This window comes from Yarrowia lipolytica, chromosome 1E, assembly GCF_001761485.1.
Source record: "Yarrowia lipolytica chromosome 1E, complete sequence".
Taxonomy (NCBI): Eukaryota; Fungi; Ascomycota; class Dipodascomycetes; order Dipodascales; genus Yarrowia; species Yarrowia lipolytica.
In genome coordinates, this window is record NC_090774.1 from 1,622,892 (window position 1) to 1,641,838 (window position 18,947).

Here is an 18,947-nt window from a genome sequence, read left to right on the forward strand (position 1 = left end):
GAGATAACTTCTAAGAAAATGTCCGGAATTAGCTGTTCCTGTCACTCAGGTAAGACCAACCTGCTACAAGTACTGTAAAACTAATATCTGATTGTGAGATGTAGCTACATACTGTGATATATGAAAAATGTCCATACTGAGACTAGGAAAAGATGCATCACTCCAACTGTCTCCATCTGTTGCGGAGTTGTGGACAGGGCAGTTCTGCCGAGTATACTGCGGAGAAGCCATTGTTTGTTTTTTATTATTATTTTATGCGTACTTTATTCGTATTTTATTCGTATTTTATTTTTTTAATTCTTATTTTATTTGGTTTTTTTATTCTTATTTATGCGTATTTTATTGTATTTTATTTGTATTTTATGTATTTTATTTGTATTTTATTTGTTATTCTATTTGTATTTTTTACTTATATTTATTTGTATTTTATTCGTATTTTTATTCGTATTTTATTCGTATTTTATTCGTATTTTATTCGTATTTTATTTGTATTTTATTTGTATTTTATTCGTATTTTATTCGTATTTTTCAATTCTGGTTGACACATTATTTGACCAACGCTCAACCTCCTCAAAAGATATCTCCTGAAGGACTCATGATGAGTCCACAGATCGACCCTAGACTGATGTTGACTACGTTGTAATTGGTATGCTCCAAGTGTAGCTAGATTGCAAGTACTGTACTAATTAGTAACTACTTCGACCAGAAAAAACGGACCATCACTCTCTGCCAAACATGCCCCGTCCATAGGTTCCATGTGGCTCGTTTGGCGGCCATTACATTTTTTTGACGTTTCGCAGTCTCCTATACCCCGTTCCCACAAGGTTGCTTTTTTTCCCTTTTTTTCCCTTTTTTTTCTCTTTATCCTCTTATTTATCATCGCTCTCGGGTTAAGTACCGGTCGTAGCGTGACAATCCGAACGTGGTGCGCCTACCCCATGTGGACAAAGAGGTATAAATACACGCCAGTATGACGTCGCAGGACACCTGACCGTTACAGCCAAAGCACTACCTACTGTACGATGCGATACAGTACGAAAGCTCCAGCGACACGTTAATGGCAGTACCACAACTGTGCTCGACTCAAGCTCACACGCCACGTTGCATTTGACATGTATATGCTGTAGACGTGGGTGCTAGCGGTCGGAGAGATGTTTGTGGGCGTTTCGGGGAATGCGTGCGAGTCGCCACCGTTGCGCAAAATACCCCTCATCAGACCCTCTCCTCTTGTGCTGGTGGAGGTGATAAATTGCACGTTGCCGTTACACCGATTGGAGTGGGTCGTGTGCCACGTCACAAAGGTCTTTTTTTTTTCTCTGCAAATTAACATCGGTCAACCTTATGTGTGAGGTTAATGTGAGTTTGGATTTGTGGGTAAATTGGTTGTACAACGGTTGTGTTAGGGGAGGGGGACACCAAGAGAGGGGGACACCATACCAAGATGGCGCCAGATGGTTGTCTCCAGGGGAGATAATTGACCCTGGTCTCGGCTTTTTGGTCGTCTAAAACCACCGCCACCGGCAACCCAGCCTTCGACTCTTTTTCACCAAGTTGTACAGAGCGTTTTGGGTTGGAGCTCAGATCAAATTTTATGGCAACCGCGCATGACTGGCGAGTCTAACACAGGTGAAAGAAGAGATAGCTGAGGGATATGGTGTAGATAAGGGGTGTCCGAGGGCCGTGTTAGCACTCCAGAGAGAGTGCACATGGAGCTCGGGCTGGGGTCTCGAAGCGTTGTCCGGCAGCTTTTTTGCCACCCCCAAAACTGAACATCACCCTTTGACCCTGTCCCACAATCAGCCGTATACTTGGGTTCAGCAACTCTGGATACTACAGGAAAACTATGCAGAGATCCAACCACACACGGCCAATGTCCTCTATGGAGCTGCGTGGGAGATATTGGGTAAGTCCTAAGTGGCTGGAAAAGGGGGATTGAGCCCGCGTCCTAGGCCATGGTCCATCCCGTTGCTCTCAATGCCGGCCTATAGAACGGGTTCCAACACTACACACACCCACTAATGCACCCCTCCCCCTCGTGTTAGCCGAGGAGAGATGGTATGAGTGAGTAGACAAGAAGAGATGGTGATGCCCGAGAACGCCGATAGTATCAGCGAGATACACGCCAACAACCAAACAACTTGGTTGCCCTCAAATCAAGCCCCTCTTCGCCATTCGGTTCCTTCCAGACCATTCCAGATCAATCCACCTCTTCTTATCTCAGGTGGGTGCTGACATCAGACCCCGTAGCCCTTCTCCCAGTGGCGAACAGCAGGCATAAAACAGGGCCATTGAGCAGAGCAAACAAGGTCGGTGAAATCGTCGAAAAAGTCGGAAAACGGTTGCAAGAAATTGGAGCGTCACCTGCCACCCTCCAGGCTCTATATAAAGCATTGCCCCAATTGCTAACGCTTCATATTTACACCTTTGGCACCCCAGTCCATCCCTCCAATAAAATGTACTACATGGGACACAACAAGAGAGGATGCGCGCCCAAACCCTAACCTAGCACATGCACGATGATTCTCTTTGTCTGTGAAAAATTTTTTCCACCAAAATTTCCCCATTGGGATGAAACCCTAACCGCAACCAAAAGTTTTTAACTATCATCTTGTACGTCACGGTTTCCGATTCTTCTCTTCTCTTTCATCATCATCACTTGTGACCATGAGTGCTCAGAAGGAAGCCGCCATTACGCACAAGACGCTCTCTGAGCTCTTTGAGAAGCTCTCTGTCAGCGACTCTCTGGAGTCTCGACTTGAGGCTGCCAACAACGTTGCCACCTTTGTTAACCAGGGCGACGTGATTGAGCACGATGTTCCTAACCAGCTGCTGGCTGCCACCAAGGCCAAGCTGAACCAGAAGAAGGACCAGGCTGCCGTTCTCAACGCTCTGCAGCTGCTCAACTCTCTTGCCACCTCCTCCTCCGTTGCCCCCAACGTGGAGCCCTACCTTGTTGAGGCCATCACTGATGTGCTCGCCAAGGCCGGTGACAAGGACAAGCAGATCCAGGACGCCGCCGCCAAGACCGCCAAGGATATTGCTCAGTGCATCACTCCTCGATCCGTCAAGTTCATTCTGCCCCTGATCATCGAGTCTCTTGTTAACACCAACAAGTGGCCCGAGAAGGTTGCTGCTCTCGAGTGCATTTCCATCCTGGTCACCGTTGCCCGAGACCAGGTTGCCCTGCGAATGCCCGAGCTCATCCCCGTCCTCTCCGAGGCCATGTGGGACACCAAGAAGGAGGTCAAGGAGCAGGCCACCGCCACCATCACCAAGTCCACCGACACCATTGACAACAAGGATATCATCAAGTTCATCCCCGCCCTGATTGCCTGTATCTCCAAGCCCACCGAGGTCCCCGAGACTGTGCACATTCTCGGTGCCACCACCTTTGTGTCCGAGGTCACCACCGCCACCCTCTCCATCATGGCTCCTCTGCTGTCCCGAGGTCTTGCTGAGCGAGACACCGCCATCAAGCGAAAGGCCGCCGTCATTGTCGATAACATGTGTAAGCTGGTCGACGACCCCCAGGTTGTTGCTCCCTTCCTTGAGACCCTTTACCCCGCTCTCAAGACTAACTACGCCAACATTGCCGACCCCGAGGCTCGAGACGTTACTCTGCGAGCTCTCAACACCCTGAAGCGAGTTGGTGAGATTGTTGACGACAAGATCCCCGAGGTTTCCACCGCCGGTGACACCAAGGTCAACCTTGCCATCCTCGAGAAGCTGCTCGAGCCCTTCAAGGTCGACACCAAGAAGTTCGGCCTCATGATGCAGTTCATTGCCTCCATCTCAGGTGACCTCATTGACGAGCGTCTCACCCACGAGGCCGACTGGGCCGAGTCTCTGGTTGCCTTCATGGTTACCATTCTCCCCGAGAAGGATGCTCGAACCGTCATTGAGTCTCTCCGAAAGCAGGCCATCGCCAACATCCCCGGTGCCACCAACTTTGAGGAGGAGGACGACGAGGGCGAGGATCTGTGTAACTGTGAGTTCTCTCTGGCTTACGGTGCTAAGATTCTGCTGAACCGAACCCAGCTGCGACTCAAGCGAGGCCGACGATACGGTCTCTGTGGTCCTAACGGTGCTGGTAAGTCCACCCTGATGCGAGCCATTGCCAACGGTCAGGTCGAGGGTTTCCCCACCCAGGAGGAGTGTCGAACTGTCTTCGTCGACCACGACATTGACGGTACCCACGCCGACACCAACGTTGTCGACTACGTCCGAAAGACCGCCGGTGAGTCCATCGGTACTGAGGAGGAGGTCCGAAAGCAGCTGCTTGACTTCCTGTTCACTGACGAGATGACCCGAATGCCCATCACCTCTCTGTCTGGTGGATGGAAGATGAAGCTGGCTCTTGCCACTGCCGTCCTCCGAAAGGCCGATATCCTGCTGCTTGATGAGCCTACCAACCATCTGGATACCGTCAACGTTGCTTGGCTGGTCAACTACCTTAACACCTGTGGTATCACCTCCATCATCGTCTCCCACGACTCTGGTTTCCTCGATAACGTCTGTGAGTACATCATTCACTACGAGCGATTCAAGCTCCGAAAGTACAAGGGTAACCTGTCCGAGTTTGTCAAGAAGGTTCCTTCCGCCAAGTCTTACTACGAGCTTGGAGCCTCCGAGATTAACTTCTCTTTCCCCGAGCCCGGTTTCCTCGAGGGTGTCAAGACCAAGCAGAAGGCTATTGTCAAGGTCCAGAACATGACCTTCCAGTACCCCGGTACCACCAAGCCCCAGATCCGAAACGTCTCTTTCCAGTGCTCTCTGTCTTCTCGAATTGCCGTTATCGGTCCCAACGGTGCTGGTAAGTCCACTCTTATCAACGTCCTGACCGGTGAGCTGCTCCCCACCTCCGGTGAGGTTTACGCCCACGAGAACTGTCGAATTGCTTACATCAAGCAGCACGCCTTTGCCCATATTGACTCCCATCTTGACTCCACCCCCTCTGAGTACATCCAGTGGCGATTCCAGACCGGTGAGGATCGAGAGACCATGGACCGAGCCAACCGACAGATCACCGACTCCGATGAGGCTGCCATGAACAAGATCTACAAGATCGAGGGCACCCCCCGACGAGTTGCTGGTGTTCACGCCCGACGAAAGTTCAAGAACTCTTACGAGTACGAGTGTTCTTTCCTGCTCGGTGAGAACCTTGGCATGAAGTCCGAGAAGTGGATCCCCATGGGTTCCGTCGACAACGCCTGGATCCCCCGATCCGAGCTCATGGAGTCCCACTCCAAGCTGGTTGCTGAGGTTGATATGAAGGAGGCCCTTGCTTCCGGACAGTTCCGACCTCTTACCAAGAAGGAGATTGAGGCCCACTGCGCCCTCCTTGGTCTCGAGCCCGAGCTTGTCTCTCACTCTCGAATCCGAGGTCTGTCTGGTGGTCAGAAGGTCAAGCTTGTGCTTGCCGCCTGTACCTGGCAGCGACCCCATCTTATCGTCCTTGATGAGCCTACCAACTATCTGGATCGAGACTCTCTTGGAGCTCTGTCTCGAGCTATCAAGCGATTCGAGGGTGGTGTTGTCATCATTACCCATTCCGCTGAGTTCACCAAGGATCTTACCGAGGAGGTCTGGGCCGTTATGGATGGTGTCATGACTCCTTCCGGCCACAACTGGGTCTCTGGTCAGGGATCTGGTCCCCGACTTGGAAAGAAGGAGGGTGACGAGGAGGAGAAGTTCGACGCCATGGGCAACAAGATTGTGTCCGAGAAGAAGAAGGCCAAGCTTTCCGCTGCCGAGCTCCGAAAGAAGAAGAAGGAGCGAATGAAGCGAAAGAAGGAGCAGGGTGATGCTTACGTCTCTTCCGATGACGACTTCTAAAATCAAAATTAGTAGCCAATAGATTATGCGAAGAAAAATTGATATTTGTAATTACCACTCGCGGCCTGTAGTCTCTCTTGTATTATTGTACTTGCACTGTAGTACTTGTATCGTGATCGGTGTGTCTTGAAGATCGGTTTTTCTATTCATTTTTTGGAAGGCCAAAACTTTGGAGCCGAATTCACTGAACAATAGTGATGATATATGTATTTGAAAAAGGTGAATGAATCAAACATTTTGAACACGATATACATACTCGTCAACAACTTTCAGTCGTTTCACAAAAACTTGATCTCTATTGGTGACTCTTCTGTGGACCAAGTCCATATGAAGCAGTATGAGCTCTACACGACCAAAAGGAGTCGTCGGTGATTCGAGTACATTTTGATATCAATTTAATACGCATATTGATCTAGTTCCATTTATATCTACAAGTACGAGTAGCGGTACCAATCATCTGTGTAATCATCACTCGTACAAGGTGTGTTTCATACTGGTTATTCTTTCACGCTCTCCCTGATAATTGCAGCTATATGATGCGAAGGTTTCTCATGGGAAGAGTGGGCAAGAGAAACACCTGTTGGGGAGTATCCCACTACCTCATCATTCATTATACAATAAATAAATATTATTACAAGTTATGCTACTCATCATCTTCTTCCCCTTCCTCTTCACTTTCCTCATCTTGACTCTCCCCCTCACTCTCCTCGCTTTCGCTCTCACTAACGTCAATAAGAGGTTCTCTGGGCTCCAACTGCTCAGCATCTTCGAGGGTCAGTCGTTTAGGCAGTCGAGGCAATGCAATATCACACACTCGCTCCTCGTGTAACAGATCATCAATGAACTGATCCATGTACGTCAGAGTCACGCCACCCATGTTTCTGAACCGCAGTTTCCGGTAGTCTCCTAAAAGTGGTTCCAAAAGAGTGTATATTTTCACGGGGGGGTATGCCAGCCGAATATAGAAGGCTGCCACCGCTCTCAGGTACTTGAACTCCTTCTGGTTCAAGTACTCCATGATAATGTCGTGGCTGGGCTGGATCTGGAGCAGTTTGAAGACCAGACACAAAAACGGCGTCGGTTTTTGATTCGCATACTGACCTCCAATGGCCGTCAATGTTGCTGCTCGATCACACAGAGTGGCGGCATTGAGGTTGAAACACAGCTCTTTCCAGTACAGTGTTTCAAAGATGCGTTCTCTGATGATCTTTTCAATCAGTAGAGCCGGGTTTATTCCATGAATCGACAGCGCGCCGTGCACCATGCCCCTGTCGGTGATATAGGTGTCCATGGCTGTTGTGTGTCAAGGGTGGTACAGTAGTGCGTAGGAAAAAGTGGTCATGTTCTTTGACGCATGTTGGTGCACTGTTAATTTAAGTTCCCCGATACCATTGATCCAGTAGTCTGATCAGAATGTTGATCCAGCAGAGTAGCTGTAGTTGTACGCGTACTCAAGAGGTCGGCAAGTAGATGTGAAGCTTTGGAGTCAGGTCCGACAATCAGATATGTGGACCAATGAGTTCTTACGTACTTGTTCTTGTACTTGTATTTTGTTGATATGGTCGTTTTATACACATCAGTAAACGGCTATATATTGTTACGAAGTAAAAGTATTTGTACAAGAATGTCAAAAGTTGGGCTTCGAGGGAGAAAAACCAACTCTGACGAAGGGAAACAATCCAGGAGTTTTCTTGCTTTTTCACCTCTGCCTCCTACCCACACTACCGCTTACATAATACCCCCGTCCAGACCCACACGATAACAGCTGCAGGCTCCTGCACTCTCACTCTATCTTTAGCATCTGACAACACCATGGAAGCAATCTACGACCGGCTGGCGAAACGGGCTCTAGACCTGTACGAACACAAACAGCGTCGGGTGATCATCACGCTCGTAGGAATCCCCGGCTCGGGCAAAACCACCTCAGCCCAAAAAATCGCCGACAAAATCAACACCATCACACACAAGCCCGATCTCAGTATAGTCGTACCCATGGACGGGTTTCATTACACTCGAAAGGAGCTGGATGCAATGGATGATCCTGCCGAGGCTCACCGAAGACGGGGAGCGCCATTCACGTTCAACGCCCAGGCCTTGGTAGATCTTATTGCCGATTTGCATACTGAGAAGCCCGGCGTTGAGGTGCCATCTTTCGACCATGCGAAAAAGGACCCAGGTCCCGGCTTCGTGGTCCATTCGGAAAACAAGATTCTCATTGTCGAGGGGCTCTATCTTCAACTCAACTACGAGCCCTGGAGCAAGATCAACCAGTTCGTTGACGAGCGGTGGAGAATCGACATTGATTTCGACAAGGCGAGGCAAAGAGTGGGAAAGAGACACGTGGGAGCCGGTCTAGCAGACAATCTCGACCAGGGACTGGAAAGATTCGATATGAATGACGGACCCAACGGAAAGCACCTCTTGGAGAAGAGTGTGAAGCCAGAGGTGGTTGTGGACAGTATTGATGAGAGCCCTGCTTGGGCTGATTGTGGTGGAGAGTGTTAATCTACTTGATACTACCAAAGGATGCGCAATCCAACGTTTATAAAGAGCTCTTCACCGCCCTCAGGAGTGCTATGTCCCTCTAACATCAGCTGATTAGACATTGTACGGTGATGTAATCATGCTAGGATGTGTGAGTGAAACTTCTCCTGTCCGAGGTACTTGTTCCGACATTTACTGATCTTGTTGACACACATGATCTGGAATTACTCTCTTATTAATGTATGGAATTATAATGCTAGTCTCCTTCCTTTGCCTGTCTCTCTAGACTCGGGGCTAATCACTCTCGTAGTTCTCATCCTGGTATCCTCTCAACATGAGCGATGTGTATCTCAGATAGTCATGCTTCATGTACTGAGGCATAGCGCAGTTGGCGGGATACCAATAGTTGACACTCACATTGGCGTCGTCTTCGGGGGTCTCCACAATCTGCACCTGATGATACCACAGCGAAGGAATGTATAGAACTTCTCCCTCATGCAACTCCACCACAAACGGTCGGCAATACTTTCTGTAGATGGGGTTGTGGGTCTTCTCATCGGCCGGGTTAACGGTAGGGAAAAGCGTCTTGGGCATATTCTCATCGTTCACAACATTGTACCCCCCTTGACCATCAGGTACATATGTAGCTGAAGTCAGGAACTGCTCATCCAGACAGTACACCTCGGTAGGAGGGATCAAGTAGAACTTCTTGATTCCTCGCACTTGTATATACAGGTTCTCAAATGAGTCGCAATGCAGTCTCGAGGTGGTTCGCGTGTCCCCAACCCACAAGTTGACCAATTCAGGCACTCCTAGAACCTCGTCTGCCCATTCAAAGTTGTCCACCAAGTCTTCCATCAAAATTTTGTAGGCTGTGGCCATGCATCCATCCTGGTTCTGCAGGTATCGCACCGGCTTGTGGCTGTCAAAGCTGTTTGATCCCTGCAGCGAATCGACAAACTCCCCAAAGGGCATTTCTGCCGTGTGGGGCTTGACAAACACAGATCCGTCAGTTGTGTTGAGAGGCGAATCCGCGTTTCCCAGCGGGGTTTCCGCGATACTCACTACCAGGTTCTCGCCCAGTTTCTCCTTGAGGTAGGCTGCGTTCCATTTGCCAAAACACGGCAAATCAATCTTCTTGATTACCATAGGAAAGCCCAGACCCACCTGTTTGGCGAGCTGGGTGGGCGTGGGAGGCGTCTCGAACTCGGAGATTTCCGCGGGCAAAAACACCTGTTGGAGCTCCATCTGCTTGAGCATGCCCTTTTCGAGCTTTTCGTGTGAGACCATGTTTGGACGTGTTTCTGATCCGTTTCAAATGCCGTCTTGTGAGTCCGGAGGCTGTGTGAAAGACGAGTGTGTCAGTTCAATCCCGTGAGCCCCACTTGCCGCTATGTCGCACGGGTCCTCCAGAAGTATCGTACGTTGCTAGCTGTGACTGAGCACGGGGTGCGATGTCTGTTTAGAAAAGTATGCAGCTGGTATGCACATTCACGTCACCTGAACCCGAACTTTTGGGGCCCAGTGAACCTTGAGCAGGCTATTTTGGGGCTCACTGGGGCAGGCAGGGCATGTATGTGGAATGTGTACGACAGCAACGGAAGAGGCATTTTGGGGCTCCTTGGAGATATGTGCATGTAGCAGGTGGTTATATTACTAAGCCACTCTGATTCTTTGTGGTGGTTGAGTTGGTATATTTGTAGTGTACGATACAAGTGCTAGTGCTTGCAGCTCAAGATATAATGACAAGGGGAGATGGTAGCTATTGTAGTGGTGAATGTTCGAGTGCAAGGTACTACAGTTGCTACTGTTAAAAAAAACAGAACATTAACCACAAGTAAAAGACGAGCAACGTTGATTGCACTTGGTAAACAGTGTGTACAGTATGTACGATATACGTTCGAGGAGTACTCTCGTACCACTATGTACCGTACATGCGTGCTTGTGCAAGTATTAGTCAGGAACAGTTCACACCAAGTGTGCGTTTGTAGACACGGATCAGCACATATTGGCTAACAATGGGCTAACAATGGGCTAACAAAGACTAACAATGGCTAAAAATCATCGAAAATCGGCAAAAATGACTTGCTACAAGTAGGAGTGGGCTCAATGGTATGTACATACAAGTATGTACCATGTAGGCTCAAACCTACAATGTGGAGTAGAAGTCGATTACTTGTGTAGCATTGGTTGTTTCTAGAGTATACCGAGGTCGCAATCGTTAGCTTGTACTTGTACTTGTAGGTACTGTAGAAGTACGAACAAGTACAGTACATACTCTACAGTATGTTTCCACCTATGAAGCACTGATTACCATCATATCGTTTTAATACGTACCTCAACGACCTACCCTGCCGCCCAGAAACCCTCTCAATCTGATGATAAGTCCATGGGACTTGCCTCCGTCAGACTCTTCCATCTGATCCGCCCACCAGATTACAATTCCACTTTTGAAAAAAACACCAAAACACACTGTCTGTTTATCCAACGGTCTGAGTGGAGATGCAACTATCGTGTAGGGCAACTAACTGGAGCCGAAAAGTCTTCATCTTCAGAGAGTGTAGAAACACTTCATTGTCTTAGACTAAAGTCTCCGACTCCGTTCCATGACAATGCCATTCCCTCTGGAATGCCGTTCCCTGTGAGATACCATTCCAGCACTGTACTGAAACTACAGTACTTGAACAAACTCTATATACACGATTACACCTTCGGCTGTCGGCTATTCTCAAATCTGCAGGAACATATGCACCACGAGTGAGATCGATGACAGGGTCTACCTGGACCAATATTGGAGATATTGCAAGTGGGAAAATTGGTTTTGGCATGAAATTCATTAAGGATTCGAACAGTTGCTTTTTCGCCTTCGGAATCGCCCCGTTTGGCCCTGTCAACAGCACCCCCAATCCTCATGTCTCAGCTGTATAAGTCAAAACAGTTTTCGGTGAAGAAAAGACCTGAACAGAGTATCAGAAATCCACCAACGTTTCTATTCGGGGTATTTGTCCTAGTTACTACTTCTTTGCATCAGATACAAGTACTTTTGGGCTCTTTGCGGCAGACCCCGCGGGATTTGTGCCGGTCCCCACGCTTTTGGTAAATTGGAACAATATAGGCGAAGGACGTGGAATCAACCATACACTACGTCAACAGACACTGAACAGGGTAAAAAGTATCGACGTTTGACTGATAATGCTCTTGATACATACCTTTGAAGTCACCGCCCTCATGTGGGTCCATTTCAGGTGTTCGAAAATCACTGCCGTGCCCGAAATACAATGTCAACCGATTCCCATTGTATGGATGACAAGTGTCTCAGCTCACCGGCTCCTCGTGTTCACCAATGCAACCCGCTAACAGAAAAAGATAAATCCAACAATATGTGCACGCTGCCTACAACAACACCCGAATCCATCCAGTTGAGTGTGGGCCGAATGGTGCCTGGAAAATCGCCCCCATCCGGTCAAAGATAAGATCTTGACGACTGTTTAGTCAACACTCCAATCAGAATGTACTTCAGAATACACATTCTGGAGTATCCACCGAGAGCCGAGTGCACATACACCTTTATAACGGCATGGTTTCGTTTGACCTAGTCCGAGTGGTCCAATGAGTTGCCAGATGCCCGAGAAAAAGAGAAGGTTGTTTGGAGCAGGATTCCGGGCGGAAACCGCAGATCTGGACTGATAAGAAGTCGCAGATGCTGTGTTCTTCCTCGGTGACGAGCCACCAGCAGTCGGCTACTGTTGTTCGTGTCCCTCGTTTGAATGTTTCCGTCTGCTGTGTTTGATCGTCTGTCCTCACTGTGTCTCTCATTCATTGTGTCATGGATACTGAAATTACCCAGATGATATCACTTTGATTGCATCGATTGGGGCTGGGATGTTCTCTTGTATGTACAGTATGTATGAGTACATGGTGGAATCTCGTTTTTGGCAACAGCGAAAATCAAGATAAACAGCGAAAACAGATCCAAACATGGCAAAAACAGAAAAGATCCAAATCACGAAACCACACCAAGACCTCACCGTCATTCCTCTGGCCCACATCTACACTCATCTCCCCTTTCATGTCCAGGACTAGGTTGAGTAACACGATGTTTATAGACTGAGCTATTGTATGAGGACATAGTCTTCCCCTCTACATCACCACAACAACTGCCGGTACCTGTATCTAGTTATAACAGACTCCCCAACAAATAGCTACAAGCCCGACCGCACAGGCTGCCCACAGTCGCATGTCGCTGAGTCATCGGAAGTGACAGAGTTGGAGAGTGCGTTTTCTGCACCATTCAGGGAGTTTTATGCGCCGAACTGTGCCTCGGCCGAGTTTGCCCCGGGTTAAGAGAGGTGTGTTTTCCAGACATTCAGAGATAGGGGAGAGATGTGGTGGCAGCATAAATCGAAGTATTCTACTTGGCTGATTCGATTCATGTCGTCAAAAATATACCGTATCTCCGAAAAACACGTTGTTCCGGGCTGCTCTCCTCCAATAACCGAGTCATCCCGGTCGTTGTTTCCCATCTCGTGCCCTAACCCCAGCCATCCACCTCCCCGACTTTGTCCCGACTGGCCTGGAGCAATGTGGAGAAACTTTAGTTTACTCTAAAAAGCTCAAGGTCCCACCACCTCATACATTCCCGTTGTACCACCACATACACACTTCCTTCTCCCCATCCCCATCACACACACAATGTTTGCTCTGCGAAACCAGGTTCGAACCCACATTGCCCGGGGCTTTGTCTCCGCCCGACAGTCTCTCAGCACACTGGCTCTCATTGAGCAGAGCAATGGCACCATTGCCGGATCTACCCTCAACGCCCTGACTGCCGCCAAGGAGCTGGGAGGCGACGTGACCGCTCTGGTGGCCGGCTCCAAGGCTGCCGACGTGGCCGCTCAGGTTGCCAAGATCAAGGGAATTGCCGCCGTGCTCACCGCCTCATCCCCCGCCTACGACCACGGTCTGCCCGAGAACTACGCCGATCTGGTCGCTGCTGCCACCAAGGAGGGTGGCTTCACCCACGTCGTGGCCCCGTCCTCCGCCTTTGGCAAGAACGTGCTCCCCCGAGTCTCCGCTCTGCTCGACGCCACCCAGATCTCCGACATCACCAAGATTGAGTCCGAGGACACCTTTGTGCGACCCATCTACGCTGGCAACGCCATTGAGACCGTCAAGTCCAAGGACCCCATCAAGTTGCTGACCGTGCGAGCCTCCGCCTTCCCCGCTGCCGAGCTCGAGGGCGGCTCTGCCAGTGTCTCTGACGCCAAGGACCCCGCTTCGGAGCCCCAGTCCGAGTGGCTGTCCGAGGAGCTCACCAAGTCTGAGCGACCCGATCTTGGAGGTGCCAAGAAGGTTGTGTCTGGTGGCCGAGGTCTCAAGAACAAGGAGAACTTTGACAAGATCATGTTCCCTCTTGCTGACGCCCTTGGAGCTGCTGTTGGTGCTTCTCGAGCCGCCGTTGACTCTGGTTTTGCTGACAACTCTCTCCAGGTTGGCCAGACCGGAAAGGTTGTTGCTCCCGAGCTTTACATTGCCGTCGGTATTTCCGGCGCCATCCAGCATCTTGCTGGAATGAAGGACTCCAAGGTCATTGCCGCCATCAACAAGGACGCCGACGCCCCCATTTTTGAGGTTGCGGACGTTGGTCTTGTTGCCGATCTCTTTGACGCTGTCCCCGAGCTCACCGAGAAGGTCAAGGCTTAGGAACAAGAGTCATTGAAGTGATGCATGACTAGATCATGAATGATGAACGGTAGAAGTGAATGAATAACGATTTATGTTTGTATGAAAAAGAATCTTGAGCGAATAGAATGCCTGATAAGCCAATGTCTGCATATGGTGATGTAAGCTGCGTTCCGTGATATCTACGATACTAGCACACTGAAGCTACGCTATCATCCAGATCCTGACACAGCCTTGTGTAGCATCTTTGCCTATTGATTGACTGTAGTGGAGCATTATAAACTGACCTCCAAGGAGCATATGATAGCTTGTGGGGCATCTACAAGTAGTGTACGATACGTAGCTGCCATTGGCATTACAACATCGGATGGAATCCAAGTAAGCAATGCCTGGTACAGCACACTGACACAAGTGGTCTTTGCACAATGCAATTGCAACTATATCAGCTACAATCACTTCTGATTCTTGTGATTACTTCTGATTCCAACTTCATCTTTTCAGGCTCGGCCATCTGGCGGTGTGTCCCTGAATGTCCACAATGTTTAATGAACAGATATCGTAAAAATTAAGGGGTATCGATGCATACTGAAGAACATGAGATTATCCCAGCCATGGTAAAGGTGCGAGCATGATACCGTGACATCGATGTCGTCTTCATATACAAGTATTGTCACATGACGTGACGTCATTGAGGTTCAAGAGCACTCAGACCACCGTCATTTGCTGCCTTTCATTGTACATACTGAACTGGTACATACTGGATCTGTACACACAGTAACACGAGCGAAACATTCTCCCACAACTCTACAACAACACACTGCCAGAGTATTACGAGCAGAACTCGTACTCTTACCGACGCCTACCCATTGTACCGCCCCAATTGAACCTCCAAGGTATCTTGGAACCCAGCAGTTGTATATTATATCCTTACTAATACGTTGCTTTCGGTAACAGTGCTTTTTACCTTGTTTGATCCAAGCCACGTTCAGTCTGGAATACGACGATAGATGGTGTCGTGTGTGTGCCACTAGAGCAGTATTCCGTATCTCGTCGTATCGTATCTATTGTCGTTTCCGTATGACATCACATGTGTCATGACACTGGCCATCTATTTATATCCATCCCTTTTCCCCGCTACTCTCTCTCTCTCTCTCTCTCTCTCTTTTCTCTTTCTTCACGCCCATTCTCCTCCACACAAACTCTGTCCTTTGTCCTGCCTGCCAACTTTATTGGACAGATCCTTCGTGTACATCTTTGTCTTCGATCGAGGACGATGAAAGAAAAGGAAAAATGGCGGCGAAAAAATGGCGAAAAATGGGGAAAAATGGCGAAAAAATGGCGAAAAATGGTGAAAAATGGCGGCGAGAAAACGAAAAAATGCAACAAACAACGTTCAGACTCCGGCTTACGAAATCTAGGTGACTAGTCGAGAGCTTACCAAAACGCCCCCTCCTATAGGCCACACGTGTGCTTTGGTGCTTTATCTGTGCAGCAGTCAAACTTGTCCGTGACTGTGCTGCTCAATCAGGTGCACTTGTGCACTACAAGTAGGTCTCGGGGGATAAAAATACTCTCTTTTTAGACTCTGACCGGAAACTATCACCATTAATAGGGTCTTTTTTCAAGAAAGAGTGGTACCCACGGTAAGAGAGTCAGCGAGGTTTAGTGGTGCATAACAGCAGACTAAATGGCCATCTGGTTATGAAACTACAACAGAATGTGATGGTGGTTGTGGCCATTGATGATATGGGCACCTTACCATACAAGTCGGATCAGACTCGACAAACGCACCACTCCCTCCTGCCTCTCCTATCCCCGCCACTACCACCCCCTACGCACCCAAACTCAATAGGTCTTGCTATCAAACCTAGAGCCTGGAGTCGTACAGTGTCGTGCAGCATAGGCGACACGTTCCTTCATAACCCTCCTAAAGAACCTGACAATTGCAGCAGCTAGGCGAGAAACAAAAAGTCGGGTGTTCTTTTTTTCGATCCTCCTTGTTCTCCCTTACACACAGACGAGCCCCTCGATCACGTGACCACAAAGCAAGCCCCAAAACCACTCCACTCCACTCCATCCCCCTAACACACTAGCTCCCCCCACATCATCTCATCCACAGCTAGCAACATGACGGGTGAGAATACGCCGTTGTTACACAAAGTCACCATTTCCGAGCCCGGAACGCCTCCCCGGCCAGGAACCCCGACTCTCCGACCCAACCTCATCAGACACATCTCCAACAATTCGGTCAAGCCCTCGTCCTCTTCTAGCAATGACGATGATCACCACAGACTGGTTCCTCCACCAACTCCAAAGGCCCTACGGCCCAAAATGAAGTCCTACTGGGCTTACTACATCCCCGCCATGGAGTGGATCCCCCATTACACTGCGACCAAGTTCTGGGGCGACTTTTGTGCCGGTGTGTCATTGGCTTCTTTCCAGATCCCACTGTCAATGTCCTACGCCACTTCCCTGGCCCACCTTCCGGCTGTTGCAGGTCTCTACGGACTAGTAATCCCGCCGCTAGTGTACGCGATATTTGGATCTGTGCCCCAGATGATTGTGGGTCCTGAAGCCGCCATCTCTCTGGTCGTGGGCCATGCCCTCAAACCCTACCTGCACCCTGACAGTGACAACGTCATCAAACCCATTGAGGCCAACGGAATCATTGCCGGAGCTACAGGCGCCATTCTGCTGTTTGCCGGCCTCGTCAGATTCGGTTTTCTCGACTCCGTGCTCTCCAGAGCGCTTCTGAGAGGCTTCATTTCGGCCGTTGGTATCGTCATGTGCATCGACCAGAGTCTTGGGCTACTCAAGCTCAACGGTCTGTTTGCCGAGCTGTCGCCCAACAACGAAACCACCTTTTCCAAGCTCGTGTTCGTCATCACACACTGGCATCAGGCCCATAAACTGACTGCTGCCATCGGTCTGTCTGCCCTGGTGGTACTGGTGATCCTGCGAAGTCTGAAGAAGAGGCTACGAGAAAAGATCTCCTGGATGCTTTTCGTGCCAGAGATTCTCATTGTCGTTGTTGTCTGCACCGTTCTGACTGATGTGTTTGACTGGGACCGAGAAGGAGTGCTTGTTCTGGGCAAAGTCAAACCTGGAAAGCTCCACCTGAGATTCCCTCTCACCCCCAGCACCTGGACCGACTTCAAGGCTACCTTCTCGGCATCTTTCATTCTTGCCGTGCTTGGATTCTTTGAGTCTACCATTGCTGCAAAGTCGCTGGGTACCACCTTTGACGTCGCTGTCTCCACCAACAGAGAACTGGTTGCTCTGGGTCTGTGCAACTTCTTTGGCTCGCTCTTCTGCGCCCTTCCTGCCTTTGGAGGCTACGGTCGATCCAAGATCAATGCTCTTTCTGGAGCCACGACCCAGATGTCGTCTGCCGTCCTGGCCATCATCACCATGCTGTGTACAGCCTACCTGATGCCCTACTTCTTCTACCTGCCTTCTTGTGTGCTGTCGGCTGTCATTACTGTGGTTGGTCTTTCTCTCCTGGAAGAGGCTCCCGGTGATATTGCATTCTACTGGAAGGTGGGAGGCTACCAGGAGCTGTTCACTCTGTTCCTCACGCTCTCCACGACCATCTTCTGGTCCGTCGAGACCGGTATTGCTGTCGGAGTGGGTCTCTCTGTGGTTCGAGTGATCCACCATGCCACACGTCCCCGAATCCAAATTCTGGCTCGAAAGCCCGGCACCAACGACTTCTTCAACGCCGATCTTAGTCTTGACAACGAAGATGGTACTCATTCTGAGCTCGAGGATATTCACGGATGTCTGATTGTCAAGATCCCCGAGCCTCTTACCTTCGCCAACACGGGAGATCTCCGAACCCGACTGGGTCGTCTGGAGCTGTATGGTTCCATGAAGGTGCATCCCTCGCACCCTCGAATCCGAGACGACGACATGACGCAGTTTGTCATTTTCGATCTCAACGGAATGACCGAAATCGACGTCAGTGCGGCCCAGATTCTCATGGAGATTGTGTCCCGGTACAAGGACCGAGGCCTGGAGGTGTACTTTACGCGAGTGCCCAACGACCACAAGATCCGACAGCTGTTGGACAAGTCTGGTATCAGTAAGCTGGTGGCCGATGATAACGCCGTTTACTACAATTCTATAGAGGAGGCTTTGCGACATATCGATAGTGAGGCTTAGGTGTCGCGTGAGTGCGGGCTAAGTTTCAGTGGACACATTAACCCCAGGCCGCTGGGAAGAGAAAAGAAGCATTTAGAGTAACAAATATTGATATCTTAGGTCGTAGAGAAAGAGTCCTAGAAGTCGGAACTAGAGCGATAGTCGACTTTACGAACTCGTCTACCACGTCTGTTTACTCGTTTGAAATAGGAAGGCGATATGGCGGATATGAATGAGCTGTTTGTCTCACTGGATTCTATCGGTACTTGTATCATACAGCACGAGTTGAAAAATAAGGTTGCAAGGCTTGCATTATCTAAACTCAACTTGAGAGGCTAGTTACTACGGGTACAAGCATCGTACTAAGTATGTAGATACCGTAAAATGTTGGTATCACGTAGGTGAAACATTCCAGTACAATTGATAGTCGAGTGGCGTTATATTCTATACAAATTGGAGCTCTATCTCGATTATTACTCAGTCAACTGTCCACCATACGTTCCTCCGCTCTTTTTAGGGTCCAGCAGACCAGACTACAAGTGCAAGTGCTTGTTGTTGCGAGTTCGACGCTAGCAAATGGAGTGAATGAGTCTATTGATTCCCAATAATAGGTAAACTGGAGTCTTCAGCTTCTGTATAATCATTGATCATTGAATCGAGAAAGTCTTTGAATTTCAGTGCTCCCTCCCCCACACGGCACACCATTTCACAGAGAAGCTCTTCATCCCTCGACTGTAATGAGACCGAGTGTTCAGGTGTCCCCTTCTGGTTCAATACAACTAGTGTAAAGAGCTTTCTGGTGT

General features: G+C 49.3%; 8 protein-coding genes across 8 annotated transcripts; 6 read left to right on the plus strand and 2 right to left on the minus strand.

Moving 5' to 3' along the window:
• Positions 1–127: 127 nt before the first annotated feature.
• On the plus strand, positions 128–643 carry YALI1_E16230g (uncharacterized protein; the record flags this gene model as incomplete). Its single annotated transcript, XM_068282991.1, has 1 exon — positions 128–643. One exon carries the CDS (start codon positions 128–130, stop codon positions 641–643), a length of 516 nt encoding a protein of 171 aa, XP_068139092.1.
• Positions 644–2,079: 1,436 nt separating this feature from the next.
• Positions 2,080–2,501, plus strand: YALI1_E16249g (uncharacterized protein; the record flags this gene model as incomplete). The annotated part of the gene is made up of 2 exons (XM_068282992.1): positions 2,080–2,225; positions 2,270–2,501. The coding sequence occupies 2 exons, from the start codon at positions 2,080–2,082 to the stop codon at positions 2,499–2,501; spliced, it is 378 nt and encodes a 125-aa protein (XP_068139093.1).
• Positions 2,502–2,664: 163 nt separating this feature from the next.
• On the plus strand, positions 2,665–5,835 carry YALI1_E16255g (uncharacterized protein; the record flags this gene model as incomplete). Its single annotated transcript, XM_503895.3, has 1 exon — positions 2,665–5,835. The coding sequence occupies one exon, from the start codon at positions 2,665–2,667 to the stop codon at positions 5,833–5,835; it is 3,171 nt and encodes a 1,056-aa protein (XP_503895.2).
• Positions 5,836–6,478: 643 nt separating this feature from the next.
• YALI1_E16300g (uncharacterized protein) lies at positions 6,479–7,126 on the minus strand (the record flags this gene model as incomplete). Its single annotated transcript, XM_503896.3, has 1 exon — positions 6,479–7,126. The coding sequence occupies one exon, from the start codon at positions 7,124–7,126 to the stop codon at positions 6,479–6,481; it is 648 nt and encodes a 215-aa protein (XP_503896.2).
• Positions 7,127–7,647: 521 nt separating this feature from the next.
• On the plus strand, positions 7,648–8,340 carry YALI1_E16305g (uncharacterized protein; the record flags this gene model as incomplete). Its single annotated transcript, XM_503897.2, has 1 exon — positions 7,648–8,340. One exon carries the CDS (start codon positions 7,648–7,650, stop codon positions 8,338–8,340), a length of 693 nt encoding a protein of 230 aa, XP_503897.2.
• Positions 8,341–8,613: 273 nt separating this feature from the next.
• Positions 8,614–9,609, minus strand: YALI1_E16325g (uncharacterized protein; the record flags this gene model as incomplete). The annotated part of the gene is made up of 1 exon (XM_503898.2): positions 8,614–9,609. The coding sequence occupies one exon, from the start codon at positions 9,607–9,609 to the stop codon at positions 8,614–8,616; it is 996 nt and encodes a 331-aa protein (XP_503898.1).
• Positions 9,610–13,011: 3,402 nt separating this feature from the next.
• On the plus strand, positions 13,012–14,022 carry YALI1_E16359g (uncharacterized protein; the record flags this gene model as incomplete). Its single annotated transcript, XM_503900.2, has 1 exon — positions 13,012–14,022. One exon carries the CDS (start codon positions 13,012–13,014, stop codon positions 14,020–14,022), a length of 1,011 nt encoding a protein of 336 aa, XP_503900.2.
• Positions 14,023–16,128: 2,106 nt separating this feature from the next.
• YALI1_E16390g (uncharacterized protein) lies at positions 16,129–18,165 on the plus strand (the record flags this gene model as incomplete). Its single annotated transcript, XM_503901.2, has 1 exon — positions 16,129–18,165. The coding sequence occupies one exon, from the start codon at positions 16,129–16,131 to the stop codon at positions 18,163–18,165; it is 2,037 nt and encodes a 678-aa protein (XP_503901.1).
• Between the last annotated feature and the right edge of the window lie 782 nt (positions 18,166–18,947).